The 17,658-nt window shown below is 49.4% G+C and overlaps 6 protein-coding genes across 6 annotated transcripts; 3 read left to right on the top strand and 3 right to left on the bottom strand.

Annotated features, from left to right (window-relative positions):
• Positions 1-1,814: 1,814 nt before the first annotated feature.
• K444DRAFT_639910 (uncharacterized protein) lies at positions 1,815-3,209 on the bottom strand (the record flags this gene model as incomplete). The annotated part of the gene is made up of 2 exons (XM_024884433.1): positions 1,815-3,091; positions 3,143-3,209. The coding sequence occupies 2 exons, from the start codon at positions 3,207-3,209 to the stop codon at positions 1,815-1,817; spliced, it is 1,344 nt and encodes a 447-aa protein (XP_024742785.1).
• K444DRAFT_155495 (uncharacterized protein) lies at positions 2,936-3,866 on the top strand. Its single transcript, XM_024870634.1, has one exon. It carries the CDS (start codon positions 3,243-3,245, stop codon positions 3,738-3,740), a length of 498 nt encoding a protein of 165 aa, XP_024742784.1. The 5' UTR covers positions 2,936-3,242; the 3' UTR covers positions 3,741-3,866.
• Positions 3,867-4,949: 1,083 nt separating this feature from the next.
• On the top strand, positions 4,950-6,705 carry K444DRAFT_518209 (uncharacterized protein; the record flags this gene model as incomplete). The annotated part of the gene is made up of 3 exons (XM_024873845.1): positions 4,950-5,257; positions 5,562-5,814; positions 5,860-6,705. 3 exons carry the CDS (start codon positions 4,950-4,952, stop codon positions 6,703-6,705), a joined length of 1,407 nt encoding a protein of 468 aa, XP_024742783.1.
• Positions 6,706-8,097: 1,392 nt separating this feature from the next.
• K444DRAFT_639908 (glycoside hydrolase family 28 protein) lies at positions 8,098-9,640 on the top strand (the record flags this gene model as incomplete). Its single annotated transcript, XM_024884432.1, has 7 exons — positions 8,098-8,204; positions 8,263-8,404; positions 8,451-8,830; positions 8,877-8,956; positions 9,005-9,170; positions 9,327-9,366; positions 9,428-9,640. 7 exons carry the CDS (start codon positions 8,098-8,100, stop codon positions 9,638-9,640), a joined length of 1,128 nt encoding a protein of 375 aa, XP_024742782.1.
• Positions 9,641-11,583: 1,943 nt separating this feature from the next.
• K444DRAFT_607286 (SPO22-domain-containing protein) lies at positions 11,584-15,362 on the bottom strand. The gene is made up of 10 exons (XM_024879148.1): positions 15,325-15,362; positions 14,982-15,072; positions 14,577-14,930; positions 14,390-14,529; positions 13,602-14,339; positions 13,426-13,553; positions 12,943-13,376; positions 12,340-12,894; positions 12,111-12,286; positions 11,584-12,060 (listed from the first exon to the last, which is right to left on the bottom strand). The coding sequence occupies exons 2-10, from the start codon at positions 15,037-15,039 to the stop codon at positions 11,854-11,856; spliced, it is 2,790 nt and encodes a 929-aa protein (XP_024742781.1). The 5' UTR covers positions 15,040-15,072; positions 15,325-15,362; the 3' UTR covers positions 11,584-11,853.
• Positions 15,168-17,475, bottom strand: K444DRAFT_607285 (transcription factor Zn cluster transcription factor-like protein Rds2). Its single transcript, XM_024879147.1, has 7 exons — positions 17,129-17,475; positions 17,024-17,046; positions 16,907-16,924; positions 16,516-16,831; positions 15,713-16,461; positions 15,466-15,662; positions 15,168-15,414 (listed from the first exon to the last, which is right to left on the bottom strand). The coding sequence occupies exons 1-7, from the start codon at positions 17,232-17,234 to the stop codon at positions 15,363-15,365; spliced, it is 1,461 nt and encodes a 486-aa protein (XP_024742780.1). The 5' UTR covers positions 17,235-17,475; the 3' UTR covers positions 15,168-15,362.
• Positions 17,476-17,658: the final 183 nt, after the last annotated feature.

Raw genomic sequence — 17,658 nt, 5'->3', positions numbered from 1 at the left:
CCACAATTGTACTTCAATCAAGTCCCATCACTTCAAAATCCTTTCTGACCTCTGAAACATCCCGTAGTCATTACTTCAATCACAGCCGTTCCTCCACCTCCACCTAACAACATCCTCTTCCAAGCCAAGCTGCGCAACCAAAAGATCCATCGCCTACTCACACTCTCTCTATTCTGCTCCAATGCTCGAACGATAACCTAGCCCCACCTCACCCAACCCTCAATAACCAATTTCAATTCCAAACACTCAATCCACTGGCTCTCACAACCAAATCTGGTTCCAAAAACCTTTCTACGCCAAAATGAAGCAAAAAACTCGGCCCGCTCACCTTTCTTCTCCAACTGAACTAACATAATCTTTCTGTTCTTCTCGGACAGTACATTGAACTCCTACAGCTGCCGATATCTACCGCAGTCGTCCTGATTCTATTCGACGGCTTGCCCACCTGTGGTGTGCCATCAGCTTTGGCAATCATATCTACAAAGTTGGCAGCACAAGCAAGCGAATGTGATGGACAAAAATAGGGCTTCGGGATAGCATTTCCGTCCTTGCACGGCAAGTATAGAAGATTGATGGGTGCCGTGCCTGGATAGCGAAAGGTATCGTATATCCTAGTTGCCTGTCATGTATCGACAGCGAGCTCTATTGCGTAACGATCTCTCTCCAACTTCTAAACATTTAACGTAGAGTTTGCATACTCTCCCTAGAGGAGTGCTATATACGTTTTGATGGCCATGGGGCTACGCTGTGAGAGGAAACGAAGCGTCGAAACCTTAGAGTACGATTTGCATAAGAAGTATCTCTGCAAAGTGCTAGTAGAAGTCGTCTTCGCCCAAGGCCAAGATTTCTGCTTTATCAGCGTCAACGTGGGTACTGGCCAGAGAGGGCTTATCCATTACATGCTGTGCGAGATCGCATAGTGGTCCGTAAAATATGTCTGGAGCCAACAAACTCTCGGATTTGTCGTATCAAAGATTCAAACGGGCGGACTGTTCAACGTTGACTGGAAATACGTCGCGAATTGATCCTCCCTGAAGTGATGCCCTCTGCGCCGTTCGTAATTTTTCAACATCCATACAACGTCTGTGGATAGGTTGCCGACGGCTGCTTGATCGAAACTGCTGGCGTGCGAGAGACTCTGGGCATGGCAATAGAGCTGCCTGGTTGAAGAGACGGGCAGTCAGTTCGTAAATTCCTGGGGGACGGGTGTAAAGAGATAGTACACGGTCTAGCTAATTCCTGCCGAGTCAGTTTGCAACGCTGGATGGCGTTCAGTTCGCAGGCTCCTGGGGGACGAGTGTAAAGAGCTGGTACACAGTCTAGCTAATTCCTGCCGAGTCAGCTTGCAGCGCTGAGCGCTGGATGGCGTTTTGGGATGACGAGAAGTGGACATTGGTACAATGATGGTATGGAGCCAATCAAAGTGACAGAGAAAATAAAGTTGGGAAGCACTTGCGATTGGCCATGCCAGGAGAAATGGCTGAGAGGGGAGCCGAGGTACGAACAGTGAGCAGAACCCGATTCACCTTGGATTTGGAGAATCGAAGAGCCAGCCCCAAACAGCAAGTTGTCAATTGATTTGTCCATATCAGATCCTTGCAGTCTGTATGTTTGAGATTACAGTACGTATCCGCCCTTTGAGTGTACCCACCCGCCTGCTCAGCCAAGCTGAGAGACCCCTTTGTCCTCTTTGCCGAGGGACCCCATTACAGATGTTCTTGTGTATCATAAACCACCGTGCCGCCCCGTGATAAATCATCAGTACTCCATACATGCCCTTTTCGCCAATAACCCATTTTAGCCCTTGACTGGATTTACCGGCCTTCCAGTTGGTCGAGCCTGTGCTGTAGAATCCCGTTCCCATGTATTAGCTCCTCCAGCCAATCCGCAGCCATGATGAGTACAGCGCTCTTGCTGAACCCACCGCCCTTTAGTCCTGGTACCAATTCTCCCAGATCCTCAAAACCTTCCCGGATTAGAGTTCGACGTTTCTGCTCACTCTTGATGTGATTTTCGCGCTTCTGCTCCTCAGTGAGGTTTTCTCGTACTGCTTTGGCAGCAGCGGCGGCAGCAGATTTCCGTCGTTTACTTGCTTGTTCCGATTCCGGTGACTCTTCAGATCCTTTCTTGGATTTCCGTTTCTTAACGCCAGGCTTAAATGTTGGTGAAGCGGGTGACTCGTCATCATCATCCGCGTCTTCTTGGTATTTGCTCTTCCTCCGCTTCCGTGTTCTTGAATCCATATCCTCCTGCTCCCCCTTTTGCCCAATCGATCTTGTTCTTTGGTGTGATGACGGGCCTCCAATTGGACTTGGAGGTCGGGTAGTGTCGGCACTGCTCGGTGCGTGGGAAATCTTGTTGAGTGAAAATGCTTCTTCCACAGCTTTGATATGTGAACGTTCCGTAGCCACCACATTTTCCTGATGGTCAGGAGGAACGAAGCCTTGAGCACTTGCAAAGCCTACATCAGATCCCCAACGAATGTCGGCCTTTTGGTCCACTCCTCGATGTCGCATCGATGAGCTGCTCTGGGGTCCAAACACCATGTCCGTATAAAAGTTATCCCGCATGAACTCGTCAGCAGGTAATCGTTGCTGAAAGTCAGCTTGTGATCGAGGTGTTTGTTGAGCTATCGATTGATGCCTCACTTGGCCGTTTGTTGGTCTTGGAATATCCTCACGAAACATGCCATCCTGGATACCCATTGATCTACCATGTGGTCCATTTTGTAATAACGTAGCCGCGGCCAGAACATCCGCGGATGTGGAGGAAGGTATTTGCGGTACGGTATGCATCTGAGAGTTCATATTGCCAAAGCTCATATCCGAGAATCCATGATTTCCGGGCTGTGGTTGTTGGCCAAACGAAGAAGTTGTCCCCATGAACGTTGGCGGTAGTTCCTCCCACCCAAGGCTAAGCTCGGAGCCATCTGGAGGATTATTGAAAAAGTCATAGTTGAACTGATCCGAGCTCACACCATCGAAGAAGCTATCGAGAAATTTGGATTCGTTGTCATCGAGGATAGAGGGACCTGGGGCAGGCGCTGTAGGTGAAGGGAAGGGGAAGTTGGAGCCAGAGGTGTCGAAGGAATCTGCGGCAGAGTCAGCGGATGTCTCCCAGTGCTTGTGCAACGGAGACCAACAGCCAAAAGGCATCTCGAGGTTCGGTGGTTTCGATGAACCCATACTGGGACGCTGAACCGCGAGCATGAGTGCCGTAACGCCGAGTTGCGAGGAAACTCAATGACCCCACCACGCTGTATTCGTGTCGTCGTTGCAAACGTTCAACGGCGACGTCGTATCTCGTCCCCCATAAAGAAGCCTCTTCTGTGCGGTGGTACTTGGTTCCGCAAACTGACAGGACGGCGGGGGGCAAGTCTCCCAGGCCACAGGAGTCTGCGTTCGAACGTAGACGTTGCCAGCGGCCAGGACAATTCGCTGCACGTAAGGTTGCGAGCTTCTTGGAGCTCGAACTTTGGGCAGTGGGGATGCAATATGGCGGCGCGGGTATTCGAGATCGCGGGTAGGCAGGCAGGCAGGCAGGCAGTCAGGCAGTCGGCTGACTGGAGGAGGGGAGGGGCGCTTTCGGCGAGATTTAAAGACGGTTTGGTCGAGACTTCAACAGTTCCCAACAATTCTCAAAAACGAAATCCAGAGCTGCGGGATCTCCACAAGTTGTGCGTATGCATATATGCATATAACGAAGCTCTCGTATGGCCCAGGGCTGGAGCCTTTGGCTAGTGCTGGTCGGCCTGGTGGGTTGAAGTTGATGTTCACATGCAAATCTTCCAGCAGCTGGAGGCTGGAGGCTGGAGCCGTTGCAGAGCAGAAGGGGGGAGGGGAGGGAAGGCCAAGCGTGGGCCTGTTGCGCTAGTGCTCTCCGCGAAACAGATGCCGCAAACCACCGAGCCTCTCCCTCTGCCCGGACACGGGACGTGGACGTGATAGGTGCGCACAATATAAAGAGCCGTGAGCCATGCGCCGTGGGCCGTGATGCGACTCGCTTTTCCCTTTCCCTTATTCCTATTCGGGCTGCAGAGATCGCGAGTCTTTTGTATTCTTCTGTTCTTTCTTTGTTTTGCGCGATTCTCCGGCCTTGCGCCTGCTAAGGCAGGAACCTCGGTGTATCCCATCCACCATCCACCATCCACCATCCACCGTCCATCCACTTTCCCGCCCCAGCGCCACGTCCCCCCCTTTCCCAGCCAGCAATTGCCGCCACGCAGACCACCTACGTACCATATTATTCTCAATTCCGCCCATTCTTCACCGCACGCACTCTTCTGCTCCCTGTGCACCGTTGTTATTGCAGCTGTTATTACTGTACGCTCTTCGAGCTGACTCGGTGCCGCGAAGGAAAGGGAAAGCCACAAACGGCCCTACGACGGCGTCCTGCGTCAACGTCCGTCTGCCTCCCGCCTGCTGCCTCTCGACCCCTGCTTCGACCCCTCGCTTCGACCCTCAAGGATCGAGAACAAGATCGAGGACAAGATCTTGGATATCCTCCTTCCCGAACAGCAATTGACGGTCCTTCAAGCCTTGGGATCCCCGGCGCCCCTTTTCTTTCCGCCTTTGCGTATTTACGACCAGGAAGGCCTTCATTCTGCCAAGGGCCGCATAAAACCAGCACAGCAATTTCGATTTCCGAGGTGCAAAGCCGCTTCTCCAGATCTACGCATGTATCAAATTCCGGGGTAGACTTCCCTTCTGGGCCGTTTGCGAATCCTCGGCCACCAAGCCCCTTGCAAAGTTGTATGTGACGTTTTTCTTCAAACCGACATGACCCGCATCTCCCCCTACTGTACAACGCTGGATCTGAGAGTGCACGATCAGCCCTGTTCAAACAAGAAGTTTTCTCGTCATCCGGCCGCCACAGCGTTGCAGTGTTAAAGGTGCAAACAGATTCGCTGGTCTTTCAGGGAGGAGGAGGCTTCTTTTCTACCCATGGCCATGCAGCAACTCTCCCCACGCAGTGAGCAAGTGATTCCTCCTGCATTGCGGCCGGTTTTCCGAGCATACGTCCTGGGATATGCCTCTTCGACGGGGCCGAGGCTTTTAACTCTACTCTTGACACATCTAAGTCGAAGGCGGAAGAAGGTCGACGAGGAGCCCGACGACCCTTTTTTCCCAGCTCTGTTTCGTATCTTGAAAGGGGGCTTGGAGTTTCAAAGATTTCCTACGTTTTGTGCCGCACTTGTCGGAGGTTCAACTTTACTACAGGCACGTGACCCCCTGCTTCCCATCTTACACAAGTCTAAGTCTATAGCTAGTTACCATTACGAAAACTTTTCGCTACTTTTGCGGCAAAGCTTTCACAGTTAGCCCAGTTGAGGTAAGCTTTCCCAATGCCCCGGCATCTCGTCAGTCGTCAAGTCGGCTCTCGGTTACCCCAGCACTCGATCATGCTCGGCTCGCGGCAAAATGGCAAGAGCAAGAGCCCAGTGCCTTGTGCTAAATGTCTTCCTGATTCCTTTCCCGCCCGATGGCTGAGCACCGGTGTCTTTGTGGAACAAATCTTGTCAGGGCTTGGCACTTTGACTAAATTTACTAACGTTCTTGCAGACTTGCAAGATGGCTTTCGACTTTCATTGCTGCATGGTTCAGTCTGAAGCTCCTTCAATCAAAAGACAGTGATGCATTCGTTGACCATGTGACGGTCGATACCCCTACTGGACGGGTCGAAAGGCCCATCCGTTGGGCAGGTAGAACCATGGACTTGTCGCTTTTCGCTGTTACCAGAGCACTTGATGTGATCATCGGAGAGCTGTGGTCGCATCGAAGAGCAAGACGAACGGGTTCGGGGAAACGGAGCACGGTAAATTGTTTAACTCTCTATTCAAATTTGGCTAACGTTTCGAAGACCGATGTTGCCGTGTCAACTCTAGCTGACTCCTTGATTTTCTCGACTTCCTGCGCCTTGATCATGTGGGCTTGGATTTACACGCCAGATCGTCTGCCGCGTTCATACAACAAATGGATCAAGTCGGCTGCAGCAGTTGATCAGCGGCTCCTGATAGCTTTGCGCCGCTGTCGTTATGGCGAAATTAAATACGGAGTTGAGACCGGACAAGCTCACCTCCTAGCAGGTATGTGCAAGACCTATCATTGGCCTCTGGAGTACGGGGATCCTGTGAAGAGCATCCCCTATCCATGCGAGATAGTCCACATGGGTACTGGCAAGAATTGCGAGTACCATGCGGTATCGAGATTCGCTCGGTCTTTCGTATGGGCCTTTTCGACCTACCTCCCCTTAAACATTCTCCTTACATTACGAAAACCATCGAAAAATGCGATCACGAATGCGGTGAAGTCCTCAGCCCGTTCTTCGGCCTTCCTGGGGACCTTCATAGCATTATTTTATTATGGTATTTGCCTCACACGGACTCGTATCGGACCTCGTGTATTAGGAACATCCACTCCAGTCTGTCAACAGATTGACTCTGGAATGTGTGTTGGTGGTGGATGCGCACTTTGCGGATGGAGCGTCTTGATCGAGAATGCAGGACGAAGGAAAGAACTTGGTCTTTTTGTTGCACCGAGAGCATTGGCTACGCTCCTCCCAAGACGGTATCTGATGGAAGATCAGTGGAAAGAGACGCTGGCTTTCGCAATGAGCACGGCGGTGGTATTTACGTGTGTCGGTGAGAAGCCGCAGCGGGTTCGTGGCGTTTTAGGGAAACTTCTACATGAAGTCTTAAATCAGTGAGACGGTAGATTTGCATTGGAGATTGGGTAGAAAAACCGAAAAGCACTGCATGGTCGTTTAGATTGTACTTGTAAGATATCAGGTTGTTGTTAAAATTAAAGGTAGAAAGCCGAAGATCTATCGAGTTCTGGCCACCCTTATGGTGGATCCTCGCGAAGGTGTGTTTTGAAACGCAACTAACATCTAGCCCGTACTTTGCCAACGATCCTGTTTCCCAAGGTTGAAGCAAGTTTCGGGCGCTCAGGGTTGGAGAACCAGATCACGTGTAGCGGTTGCCGGAATCAAATATTCCGAAACATGGGAAACAAACCCGAGAAAAACTATCAAGAAGTCGAAAACCGTCAATACATAAACTTTCTCTCCGCATTTCCAGCTTCCAAGACGGAAGCTTTTCGACCCAAGAACTGCCGTCGAGCACAAGCTTCCCCGCATTATTCAGGTACCGATGCGAGCTCCTCATCACCAGGAACCACGAAGGAGAATCTCTCATACACGGAAGAAATTCTTCCATGATATCTGCGAAATACAACGTTGACTGATGCTTAAAATAGATCCTATCGGATTCCACGGAACATCCCATCTCACGTTGTTTCGCACCTACAGGTGATTTTAAGTTTGAAACACTAGTTTCTCCACCGCTCAATCCCTCGCGGTCTTTGAAGCCAAGAACCAGCACTCAGGCTGTCCCAAAGAACTATCTGCTTTGCAGCAAGCAATAAAGGGAAATTTCATAATGGGGAGTTTGGGACATCAGATGATGAGCTTAAAGAGGCTTAGCATGCCCGTTGAATCGGCAATCTTACCGGTGGAATCCACTGACTCCACCTTCACGATGCTCGAGCCTCGAGCTGAGCGGGGCGATCCTTAATAACCCGTTGTTGGGGAAAAGGCGCAGCCTTCGTCCAAGAACACTCTATCTGAGCCCTTTCTTCTAGAATATGTTCCTTTCTGAGCCATTCTCCGGCCCGGCCCCCCGAGAAGTTAAGACAAGCAACGCCGAGAAACAGGTTCTCAAATGTCACTGGTGGAGTAAGTGTCACCATGAGGTCTGTTCAAACTGCTGACGTCCAGCTGATAGGATTAGATGTAGATTGACTTTTCATTTCTCAGCCTTGGCAGCAGCATGATCCGGGCTCAAGATGCAGATTTCAGGACTCCCAGTATCCGTCTTAGCGGAGAATCCACGGGGCACCTCCCTACCCACCCCTGAAGCCATGGCGCTGCTGATTGTTGCTTGCGTTCGAGGTCAACATATAAAATGGCTTGATCTACTTTTCTGGGATGACAAGGACATCTTCTTCCTATATTCGCCCTTTGGTTCTATGGCACGCACGGTCCTGTCATCTATTATACATTCTTCCCGTCCTTTGTGTTTTTTGTGAATCCGTAATCATGGTTCAATTTTCAGCCGTGCTGGGCCTTTTGGCCACGGCTTCTCTTGTTGCTTGTGCACCTGCTGCGGCGCCGGCTCCGACCGCTGCTCCTGATCTTGCTAAAAGGTTGGTTCCATCAACTCAGTCCCACTTTTCAGTATAGTTGCTAACTCCTTGGTCTTAGAGCAACCTGCACATTTTCTGGAAGCAATGGTGCTGCATCAGCAAGCAAGTCGAAGTCTTCTTGCGCTACCATCGTCCTCTCGGACGTTGCTGTTCCTTCTGGCACAACCCTCGACTTGACCGGGCTCGCCTCTGGCACCCACGTAAGCCATACCTCAGTTAGTACATAGTACTTACTAATAATCCCAGGTTTTCTTCGAAGGCACCACCACCTTTGGCTATGAAGAGTGGAGTGGGCCTTTGATCTCGGTTTCTGGAACTAATGTCGCTGTTGTCGGGGCTTCAGGGCATGTCATCGATGGAGGCGGAGCTAGATGGTGGGACGGACAGGGATCAAACGGAGGCAAGACCAAGCCAAAGTTCTTCTACGCACACTCGATGAAAAGCTCTATAATCTCTGGCCTTAACTTCAAGAACTCTCCTGTTCAGCTCATGAGCATCAACTCTGCTACGGATTTGGTCGTCACCAACCTCGTTATGGATAACTCCGCCGGCACTTCTCTAGGACACAACACTGACGCTTTTGATGTTGGAAGTTCAACGGGAGTTACAATCACTGGAGCAAACATGTAAGCCTCTATGAACTTTCCGAAAATCCGTACTGATATTCAATAGTCAAAACCAAGATGATTGCCTCGCAATTAACAGCGGAACCAGCATTTCTTTTACCGGTGGAACGTGCTCAGGAGGCCACGGTGAGCTCCCTCTCTCTTATCTAGCGGCTTTCACTGACATATCCATAGGGCTCTCGATCGGTAGCGTTGGCGGGCGTTCTGACAACGACGTCAAAACTGTAACCATCTCAAGCTCAACGGTCAAGAACTCCCAAAACGGTGTCCGCATCAAGACTGTCTATGGTGCCACCGGTTCCGTATCTGGTGTAACCTACAAGGATATCACACTCTCTGGGTACGTGCCATTCTCCGAGCCCAGTCATCCTCTTTCAGGCGCCTTGCGGGGCTGTCCCACTCTTAAGACACGTCTTTAGAGTAAAGACCACGCGAAAGACGGTTTCGATTCCAAATACCTTCCTAATCGTGCAATGCTGACTCCGAGATCGCCTAGAATCACCAAATATGGAATCGTCATCGAGCAAGATTACCAGGTAAGCAACAACACCTCACAACGCATAATGAAAGAAAAAATTGCTGATTTGATGAAAATAGAACGGATCCCCGACGGGCACTCCGACGACGGGTGTCCCTATCACGGGTTTGACGGTTAGCGGTGTCACTGGTTCCGTGGCCAGCTCGGCTACCAATGTCTATATCCTTTGCGGAAAGGGCAGTTGCTCGGGTTGGACTTGGAGTGGCAACAGCGTGACCGGCGGAAAGACAAGCACGGCGTGTACGAACATTCCTTCCGGGGCTTCTTGCTAGACTCTCAAGTGAGCATGGTGGTTGCTGTTGTGGTGGGTTTTTGGGGGTCGGGAGGCTGAGGGATTAGTGGCGGAGGGTTGAGAGGTTGTGGGAGGGCCAAACGAGGGAGGCTTGGGCACTTGCCCGCATTCTTGTTTGATATATCTTCTTGTCCAAGCCTGGGGGTTGGATTGTACTGTGTGCTTTGTAAATACGTTCGTGCACAACTGCGAGTTTCTCTTATTCCATCCGGGTTTCCAGTTGCTCCGTCTGTGTTCATTCCTACCTAGTGCCGGTCGTGCTCAGAGAGAAGACTGGGTTCCATTGTGGATATAAATAAGCCCCCTCTATCTTTGAAGGGGCGTCACTATTCCCCGTCTTCACCATTGTTGCAGTAGTTCTCGCGGTAGTAGTTCAATTCGCCGAAGAAACAATTCTGAACAATGCACAACCTAAGAAGCTGGTGATAATGATATGAGCATTCCAAAGTTAGCTTCAACTGCCTCTCGACTACGCATACTCTCCACAGAAGCATTCTGTACCCGTATTTCGCTGTCAAACTGCCATCTGTTGTCACGAATCCTCTCACTGTCATTCACCATACCTTCCTCTCCACTCGTGTCGTAATCTTCGCATCAACTGTTGAAAAATCCTGTCTTTGGTGTTTCTACACTGACTATTAGATCCTGAGACCATTTGGAGCTGGAAAGATTTGAAATGACGATCTTGAGGGCACGGCGACTGCCGCCCCAGATCCTTCGGCTTTGATATGAGCTTCCTAGCTCCAGAGTCAGTGTTAGGTCTCCTTCCCTCCTCAGCCATCTGTAACCTCTTCGAATTCTTCTACTACTTGTGATCCCAATATCAGAAGGAATACAGCCAAAGCTTGTTCTTCAGTGACTTCCCTCTCCCCAACACGAGGTATAATTGCCTCATATCATCGGAACACATCTCTATTCCTTGCTTCGTTACATCGGGGTTCCGCTCTCCCGAAATACGCAAGAGGGGGGGGGGAGACGTGCCAGAAATCTCGAATTGCAACTTCGTCGCAATTTTGGGAAAGTGCATCTTTCGTCACTTCCATTTCAGGCTGTTCCGAGAGGACATATCACGTTATTTCCAGCTTGCATTTAATATCCTCTGCGAATATGAAAGGATATCGACGTTCTCAAATGCAATGAAGTGGCCCATGTTCGAATCGACTTCGACGCACCCGATCAAGAGGTACCTAAATACCTGTCACTTCACAAGCAGAATGCTTCGCCGAAGAGGAAAAGGCGTCAACCTAGACGCGTCAAGGTTTGTTGCTGAAGCATCATCCACCAACATTCAGAGAAATCCGTGGCTGAGAAGGTGCGCTCGAGTTTCCTTGGACTGCAACCGGCTACAGGCCGTGAAGTGTGAGCCTGAGTTCCCAATTGAGAGCGATTCTTGCTGTCACCAACGGCTTCGTTGCCAATGTCTCTTGTCTTCAAAAAGGGAGCTTGATTTCCAGGACACCAGACTTGAGCCGCCGGCTGAATGCAGAATCTTCTGGGCTTCGAGCGGGAACCTTACCTCTTCCCCATTAAATGAAGTATAAATCATCGAGTCTGATTTGATACCACCAATAATACGACCAGTGTCGATATAATCATATGAGTGATTATTTCAGTGTACCGTGTTGTGAGATCTGTTAAATACTCAAGAGAGGGAGTGGTGGAGATTTGGTGTCGATCGTGCAACCTGGAGTGAAGAGGGGAATAGCGAGATCGTTACTCTCGCATTTCTGGTTTACAGCCCCATCTTTTTGCAGATGAATCCCACAGTATCCTATAGGTACAATGGCTCCCCGGTAGCCAATTATTTGAAAGCAAATTTAAGGGTCTGGCGTGCTTGCATGGCTTTCCGAGTCCCTTTTCTAGACCCACTTCTACTGTATACCATTGTTTAACTCTCAGAAAGTAATGATTAAACATCAAAAGCGGCCAAACACTATTTCCGATATTCTATCAGACTAGCGGTCGGAGTGCCTAGGATAAGAGAATTTGGGGGTGGGGTTTCAATAGAAATAGCTCAAATGCGACCGATTGTGCGGTAGACATAGTACCTTCCTCTGCAATGACATGTCATAAGCCAACTATACCATGCCAATATCTTCCAAGACATGCCTTCTAGCAAATATTAAGCCATCCCAAGCACAAGCACTCAATAGCCGTGAAAATTCCCTAATCATCATCATAATCCCATGGACATCAAGAATCAAGCTTCAAAACCAGCAACTTACTCTGCAATTGCCTCTCCAAACCACCCTGATCTGAACAATAATGAGCAATATTCAATGCTTTCGCTGTCCAGTTTTTGCAGCCATCTTCATCACCAGCGCAGTAAAGGTCGACTGCGTAGTTGAAAGAGCGAGTAGCGATCCATTCGATTTCTTCCGTCGGGTACGGTTGATCGGTCTGCTCATCATTAGCGTTCAATTATCAGTAATGGACAGGAGTGACTTTACCTCCGCAGCCTCCTTCGCCTGTTCATGAGCCTGATCAAGGAGCTGTTCGGCAACCTCCATATTGTCCAACATGGCAATTTGGAAGAGGCAGCGCATGTATTTGGCAAGCTTTGGAACATCCATTGTATCAAGACCCCAAGCTTCATTGACAATCTTCTTCAGAACCGAGACTGAAACTGCCAGATCCATTAATTCTCGCCCGATGGACGGAAAATATTGGGTAGCATACCTTGCGTTGGAGCTTGGGAGCACAGGATACAATCCGCCATTAATTCGTATACTCGCTGGCTCTTAGTAAACTCTGCCTTCAGAATGATATCGTGAAGATCATCCCATGCCTTCAAATGACAAGCAGCCTCGAAGTCAAAAGCTATCAGTATCGATAGCTTTCGGAGAAGATCTTCCTCCGCTTCTTCCCCCAGTTTACCCGTCTTTTCTTGTAGTAGAGCGTCAAAGCTGTCGACATGCTTTCGAAGATTGAGATAGTCTTGCAGTTGGACTTCGATATTGTCTCCACCACGAGCCAGAGCAAGCAATGCAGTCACCGCCGAGAATTCGCAGAACATCTTGCGCAGGCAAAGATCGTCTGATATTTGGTCGCTGATATCCTTCGGATATTGATCGATGAAGGCGATGCAGCATGTTAACATTTGTAAAGAGTGGCGTGGGGACCAACTCGAGATATTCTTGATAACAAGGTTATATGAGTTCTTGGAGAACCAGTCAAGCTCACGAATATCCCAGACAGAATCCGGGCCATTTGTTTTGCGCATCGAGGATACAGCTATATAATGTGTCAGAGTTTTCTAAAGTGAGGTGTTGGAGGTAGTACCTCCTTCAAATGCTTTGCACAGTTTCTCCACAGTCACTTCCATGTCATCCAAAATTGCGGTATTCTGCGATTCTTTTTGTAGTTGGACCATCAACTGTATTGTTATGCGGAGCAGTGACGGTAGGTGTATCGCAGAGGGAGCGGCATAGCCATATTTATCAAGAACAAGTTGCAGAGCGGCAATGGTTTGAAGCTTGTTTCCGGACTGCTGGGCGTCCAAACAACAAGCATATAAGAGTGTTGGGTCTTTCGTAGTCGCAGAGCTAATGATCTGAAGGCTCTCGGCGGCGAGATCACTTTCTCCACATCGAATTGCAATCTTGTACATGAGAAACCGACTCATGGGCTCGTTCTTAGTCGAGTCCGACATCGAGGAGAAGATCTCCCTAGCGCTGCCAACGTCCTTCTTTGCCATAGCACAAAGGAGAAGCTTCCTATGGAATGTCAACACTGTCATGTTCAATTCATCTGAAGGGTTTTGACCTCGAGATACGAGCCATATTATGCTCCCCCGAATTCACGAATATCTGATGTGTGGCTAATTGGCACCACTTCTCAGCCATTTCAAATTGTCCTGCAGCATAACTCGATTCGATACGTTTCCACAACAACTACCGCAATTAGCACCCAACTTTCCGACTCAGGGAAGATCCACGAACGGTATGAGCCCCATGTGTAGCCACGGAGCTGATGGGATTTTTGATATTCTCCATGATCAACGAGAACAACTCATGAAGCAACCCCACTGTCTCTGGGCTTTCCCTTTGGCTGACTGTGATCCAAATTCGAGTGATCAGAATTTTCTCAATGTACTCCTCCCGCTCTTCTCTCAGTATCCGCAGGTTCAGAAGTTCATCGAGCGCCTTGCACGCCAAACTCGGACTCTTGTCGTTCAGTTTTCGTACGTGGAACATAAATAACTTGAAGTTGACGTCCGATAGGGGTATTGATCTAGTCATTCTTTGTAGCACATCGCTGTATTGACTGCAATCGAAAGCTTCCGTCGAAGGCGCAGAAAGAATTTCCAGCTTCAGTAATAAGACAATCAATTTGTCCCCAAGCACACTCTCGAGAAGGTTGACAAGGCTACGAGCTCTCTCAACTGCTCCAGGCTCCTTCAAATATAATAGGGCTTTGATCAAGGTCTGCATGATTGATGTTCGAAGTTCGCTGGCATCAATGCTGAGCCTGTCCAATTCTTGATCATTCAATACTTCATACGACCTTTCTAGCCACTTTACGGCTAGTTGGTATTGCTGCTTATGCAGGAGATCTTTTCCCATCTCGTACAGGACATCAGCCAAGCTCTCTGCTGTATTCGAATCGAAGGATTGGATAGATGATAGCGACAGCTTGAACATATGCTCTGCTATATCGAGCTGGTCGAGGTGCCAGGCCTACACGTATGTCAGCTGAAGTCGGGATCAACCGCAATGATGTTGCTCGCCAAAGCTGTTCTGAGCACATAATACTCAGGCACAAGCCTCTCAACTGCTTCTCTGTCCCCTGGCGCTGCCCCGGGATCTGGCTTGACATATCCGCTAACTTTTTCGAGCACCTTGAGGGCCAGATCGCCTTCTTTCCTTTCTGAGATAGTGTCAGCAGATGTACTTTACGGGCAAACTCCAACTAACCTATGCAGCTCTTCCCAGCCTTGATTCCAATCTTCATTAGCCTCGTTAGATTTCCAGGAGCATTCCTTCCACCCTCATATGCTCCATCCAACAGGAGAAAGGAGAACACGCGAGTCAGAAGCAGAATGATCGGAACATCTCTTGGATTGTCGGACTCGACGTCGCGTCGAAGCCGGGTGCAGAGATTCCAAAGTGTCGTGCCAATTTGATCAACCTCCTCGCATTTTGAAGTAGCGAACGTACCAAACTTGGCGGGGAAATTTGATAACTGATTTCCTATTTCGGTTAGAAGCGTCCCTGATGTTCTTGCTCTGGTGGCTGCAGGCAGCTGGGCTTCCAGGTCTGTTGCGAACGCTGGGCGCAATGACGAGTCAGCAGAGCAGGCGAAAAGGGTGAGGAACTTGCAAAGGATTATCTTTAAACGTTTGTCCTTCTCGGGCCGAGATGATTGTGCGGGCGCCATGTTGTCATTTAGAAAGGATGAATATCGACGAGGCTTGAAGTCGGTGTTTCTTTAGTAGAGATTGCCGAGACGAAGCGAGTGTTGAAAAAAGGAGTCACAAATCTATTGACAATGCAAGAAAACTTCATGGGAATAGACGTGACGGAAAGTTTTCGTTCGATTTACAGAAGAAAAAGGCATGCCGGTCATGCTGTATTTCAAGCTCAGCTCGTCGCTGCCTCGCAACGACCTAAGATTTCCTATGACCAATAACGCCTGTCGAGCAAGCAACTTTTATGTACTTACCACCCCTAATCTACAGGCAAATATGTTGTAGAAAGACCTCATTGCTTCACTGGATCTTGGGGCAAGAAATTACCAACAATCAGAGAGGGACTATGTTCGTCAGCAAATGATGTCCAAAAGGAACTGGATAACGTGACTTGCATCTTGTGATCATCCCTTCTAATTGTGAACGAGAAGCAGCACTTGATCGTTGGATCTTTTGATTGATCATCTGGATTCTTCAGCGAGCAGAAAGTGAGGAGTGCCTTCTGAGCTGGATCGAAAGCAATTGCTCCAAATTTCTCCCAATAGTTGACCAGCGATTCCTCAGCGAGAATCTCGTGCAGCGCAATCTTGCCCTGCAAAATTTTAGCAACGGGTTCAAGGGTCGTACTTTACCAACACTCACATCTCTCAACTTCTCTATGGGTACATGTATCAGCTCCGCCATCTCCTTGTTTCCTCTGAATATCTCTCCTGTTCTCCTCCAGCAACATGCAGGTATGGCCATGCTTGCAAAGACACGATCATACTCCATCAAGCTGCGCTCAAACCACATTTCCACATATATGAGCTCGATATCAGTCAATTCCTGGACCTTCTCTCGGAACTTCGGTCTAAAACGATCTAATTGTCGAAGAATCTTCTGCTTCTGAGCCGCATGCAAATGGCTATCCATGTAAGCAGATAGTCGTGCGTAGCCCTTCACATAATTGAAGGGCTTCAGCATTCCCGCATCATATTTTGCTCGGAGCAATCTTTGCATTCTCTCTTCAGGCGCATCATTGCCAGTCGGATCAGCGGCTTGAAGATAATACTCGCGTGCTTTGTCAGTCGGAATGACACTCGCTGGTCTGGAAATGGAATTGCCTTGAGGGTTTCCCGGGGGTTGCAAAGTTGCTTGAGGCTGCGTTCCAGAAGGGCCAGCATTAGTGTTGGCTGCGCCAGGCAACATGACTCCAGGTTGATCTGTGTAGAAGTTTGAAGTGTCGTCTGGGAGTAATGCACCGTCATCAAGCAAACTGTTGTTCAGAAAATCGTTCAGAAGGTTGTACTCGTTGTTAACCTCCGGCGCATTGAACATATATGAAGGATGGTAGTTATGCATATCGTGAAATTGATTCTGAGATCCAAGCCAGTCGTTCGAATACCCGACAACTACGTTTCTCTTTATTACTCACAACCAGCGAATTGAGCAGGAACCAAGCTTACATTGATTGCTGACGCTGTTGAGGGCATTTGCCTGGATTCCTGACACAGGTGATGGCTGAACAATCTGTAAGGGCCCACCTTGGGAAGCAGTGATTGTGCCCAAGTCGAGACTGGTATCTTGCGATTGCTCCTCGAACGAATTGCTCATGCCACTCTCGACATTGGCCTGTGATTGATCAGGCGGCGACCCAACATCCTCCGCCACAGAATTGCTATGCTGGCTCTTCGACTTTTTCGTGGCCGATTCCGGTTCGCGGGGCTCATCATGGCAGAGGTGTCCGATGTTGCGCTTTATACAGCGTGCACATGGGCGTTCCTGTGTCACAGAAAGATGTTAGTCAGAGTACATTGTGTACCACGAGTGGCTGAATTATTGGAAAGGACGTCGTACTAAATCGCATGTCATATGCTGGTCAAATACCAGATCGAATTAGCTTCTGCCAAACAATATGCGCATAGGCGCATACGCCGAGTACTTCCATGTATTTAGACCCAATGCAAGACTTACAGATCGGCGACAATACACACAAGCTGCAGGAACACGTTCCAAGGTCAGTAGATGTTTCAGAGGGATCCTTGAGGTTGTTCGAGGCCGTTGGCTTGCTGGACGAACCATGATTTACTTTGCGCCGCTTCTTGGGGCTTTTGTTTGCGCCAGACGCGGGTGGAGACTTCTGCGGCTTCGTCTCGTGCCCATTGCTTGCCCCATTTTGCTCCATGACATTGGATTCTACGCCTCGAGGGCTTCCATCGGATTGCGACGTCGCGCTGTCGTCTTACGGACCGGCTGAGGTCTCGTGTGGAGGCGCTCTTGGAGTGGAGCTCCCAAAGTGGTCGAGTCAGCTATGAATAGCGATGGAGGATATTCAATCAATGAGCATCGATCCTCCAGAGCTTTCGTAGCTTCAAAAGAAGCTTGTGGCATCGACTGGCGGTTCTTGTTGCCAAGTGGTTGTCGTCTTTGAAGATCCCACGCGGGGCTGGCGGATTCAAGGCTAGCCACAAACCGAGAAAACCGCAGCGAATGCACGGCTCAAGGGTCCTCGGGGCCCCACGGCCAGCCAGCAGGTACGAGTACAGAGTACATCCTGCACGTTTCCAGTTCACCTTCGGTCGGGGAATTCTCATTTGATGGCAAATTTT

Source organism: Hyaloscypha bicolor (genome assembly GCF_002865645.1).
Source record: "Hyaloscypha bicolor E unplaced genomic scaffold K444scaffold_15, whole genome shotgun sequence".
NCBI lineage: Eukaryota > Fungi > Ascomycota > Leotiomycetes > Helotiales > Hyaloscyphaceae > Hyaloscypha > Hyaloscypha bicolor.
Note: the sequence above shows the minus strand (reverse complement) of the source record. Positions and strands in the feature narration are given on the sequence as shown.

Coding starts and splice junctions, on each gene's coding strand:
- K444DRAFT_155495 (XM_024870634.1), top strand. CDS start 3,243: ATGACCCCACCACGCTGTATTCGTGTCGTCGTTGCAAACGTTCAACGG.
- K444DRAFT_607286 (XM_024879148.1), bottom strand. CDS start 15,039: ATGGCGCCCGCACAATCATCTCGGCCCGAGAAGGACAAACGTTTAAAG. Junction 14,340..14,389: donor ATGTGCTCAGAACAGCTTTG/GCGAGCAACATC, acceptor ACATACGTGTAG/GCCTGGCACCTCGACCAGCT. Junction 12,061..12,110: donor AGGCGAAGGAGGCTGCGGAG/GTAAAGTCACTC, acceptor AATGATGAGCAG/ACCGATCAACCGTACCCGAC.
- K444DRAFT_607285 (XM_024879147.1), bottom strand. CDS start 17,234: ATGGAGCAAAATGGGGCAAGCAATGGGCACGAGACGAAGCCGCAGAAG. Junction 17,047..17,128: donor GCGGCGCAAAGTAAATCATG/GTTCGTCCAGCA, acceptor GTGTTCCTGCAG/CTTGTGTGTATTGTCGCCGA. Junction 15,663..15,712: donor CCATAGAGAAGTTGAGAGAT/GTGAGTGTTGGT, acceptor AAAATTTTGCAG/GGCAAGATTGCGCTGCACGA.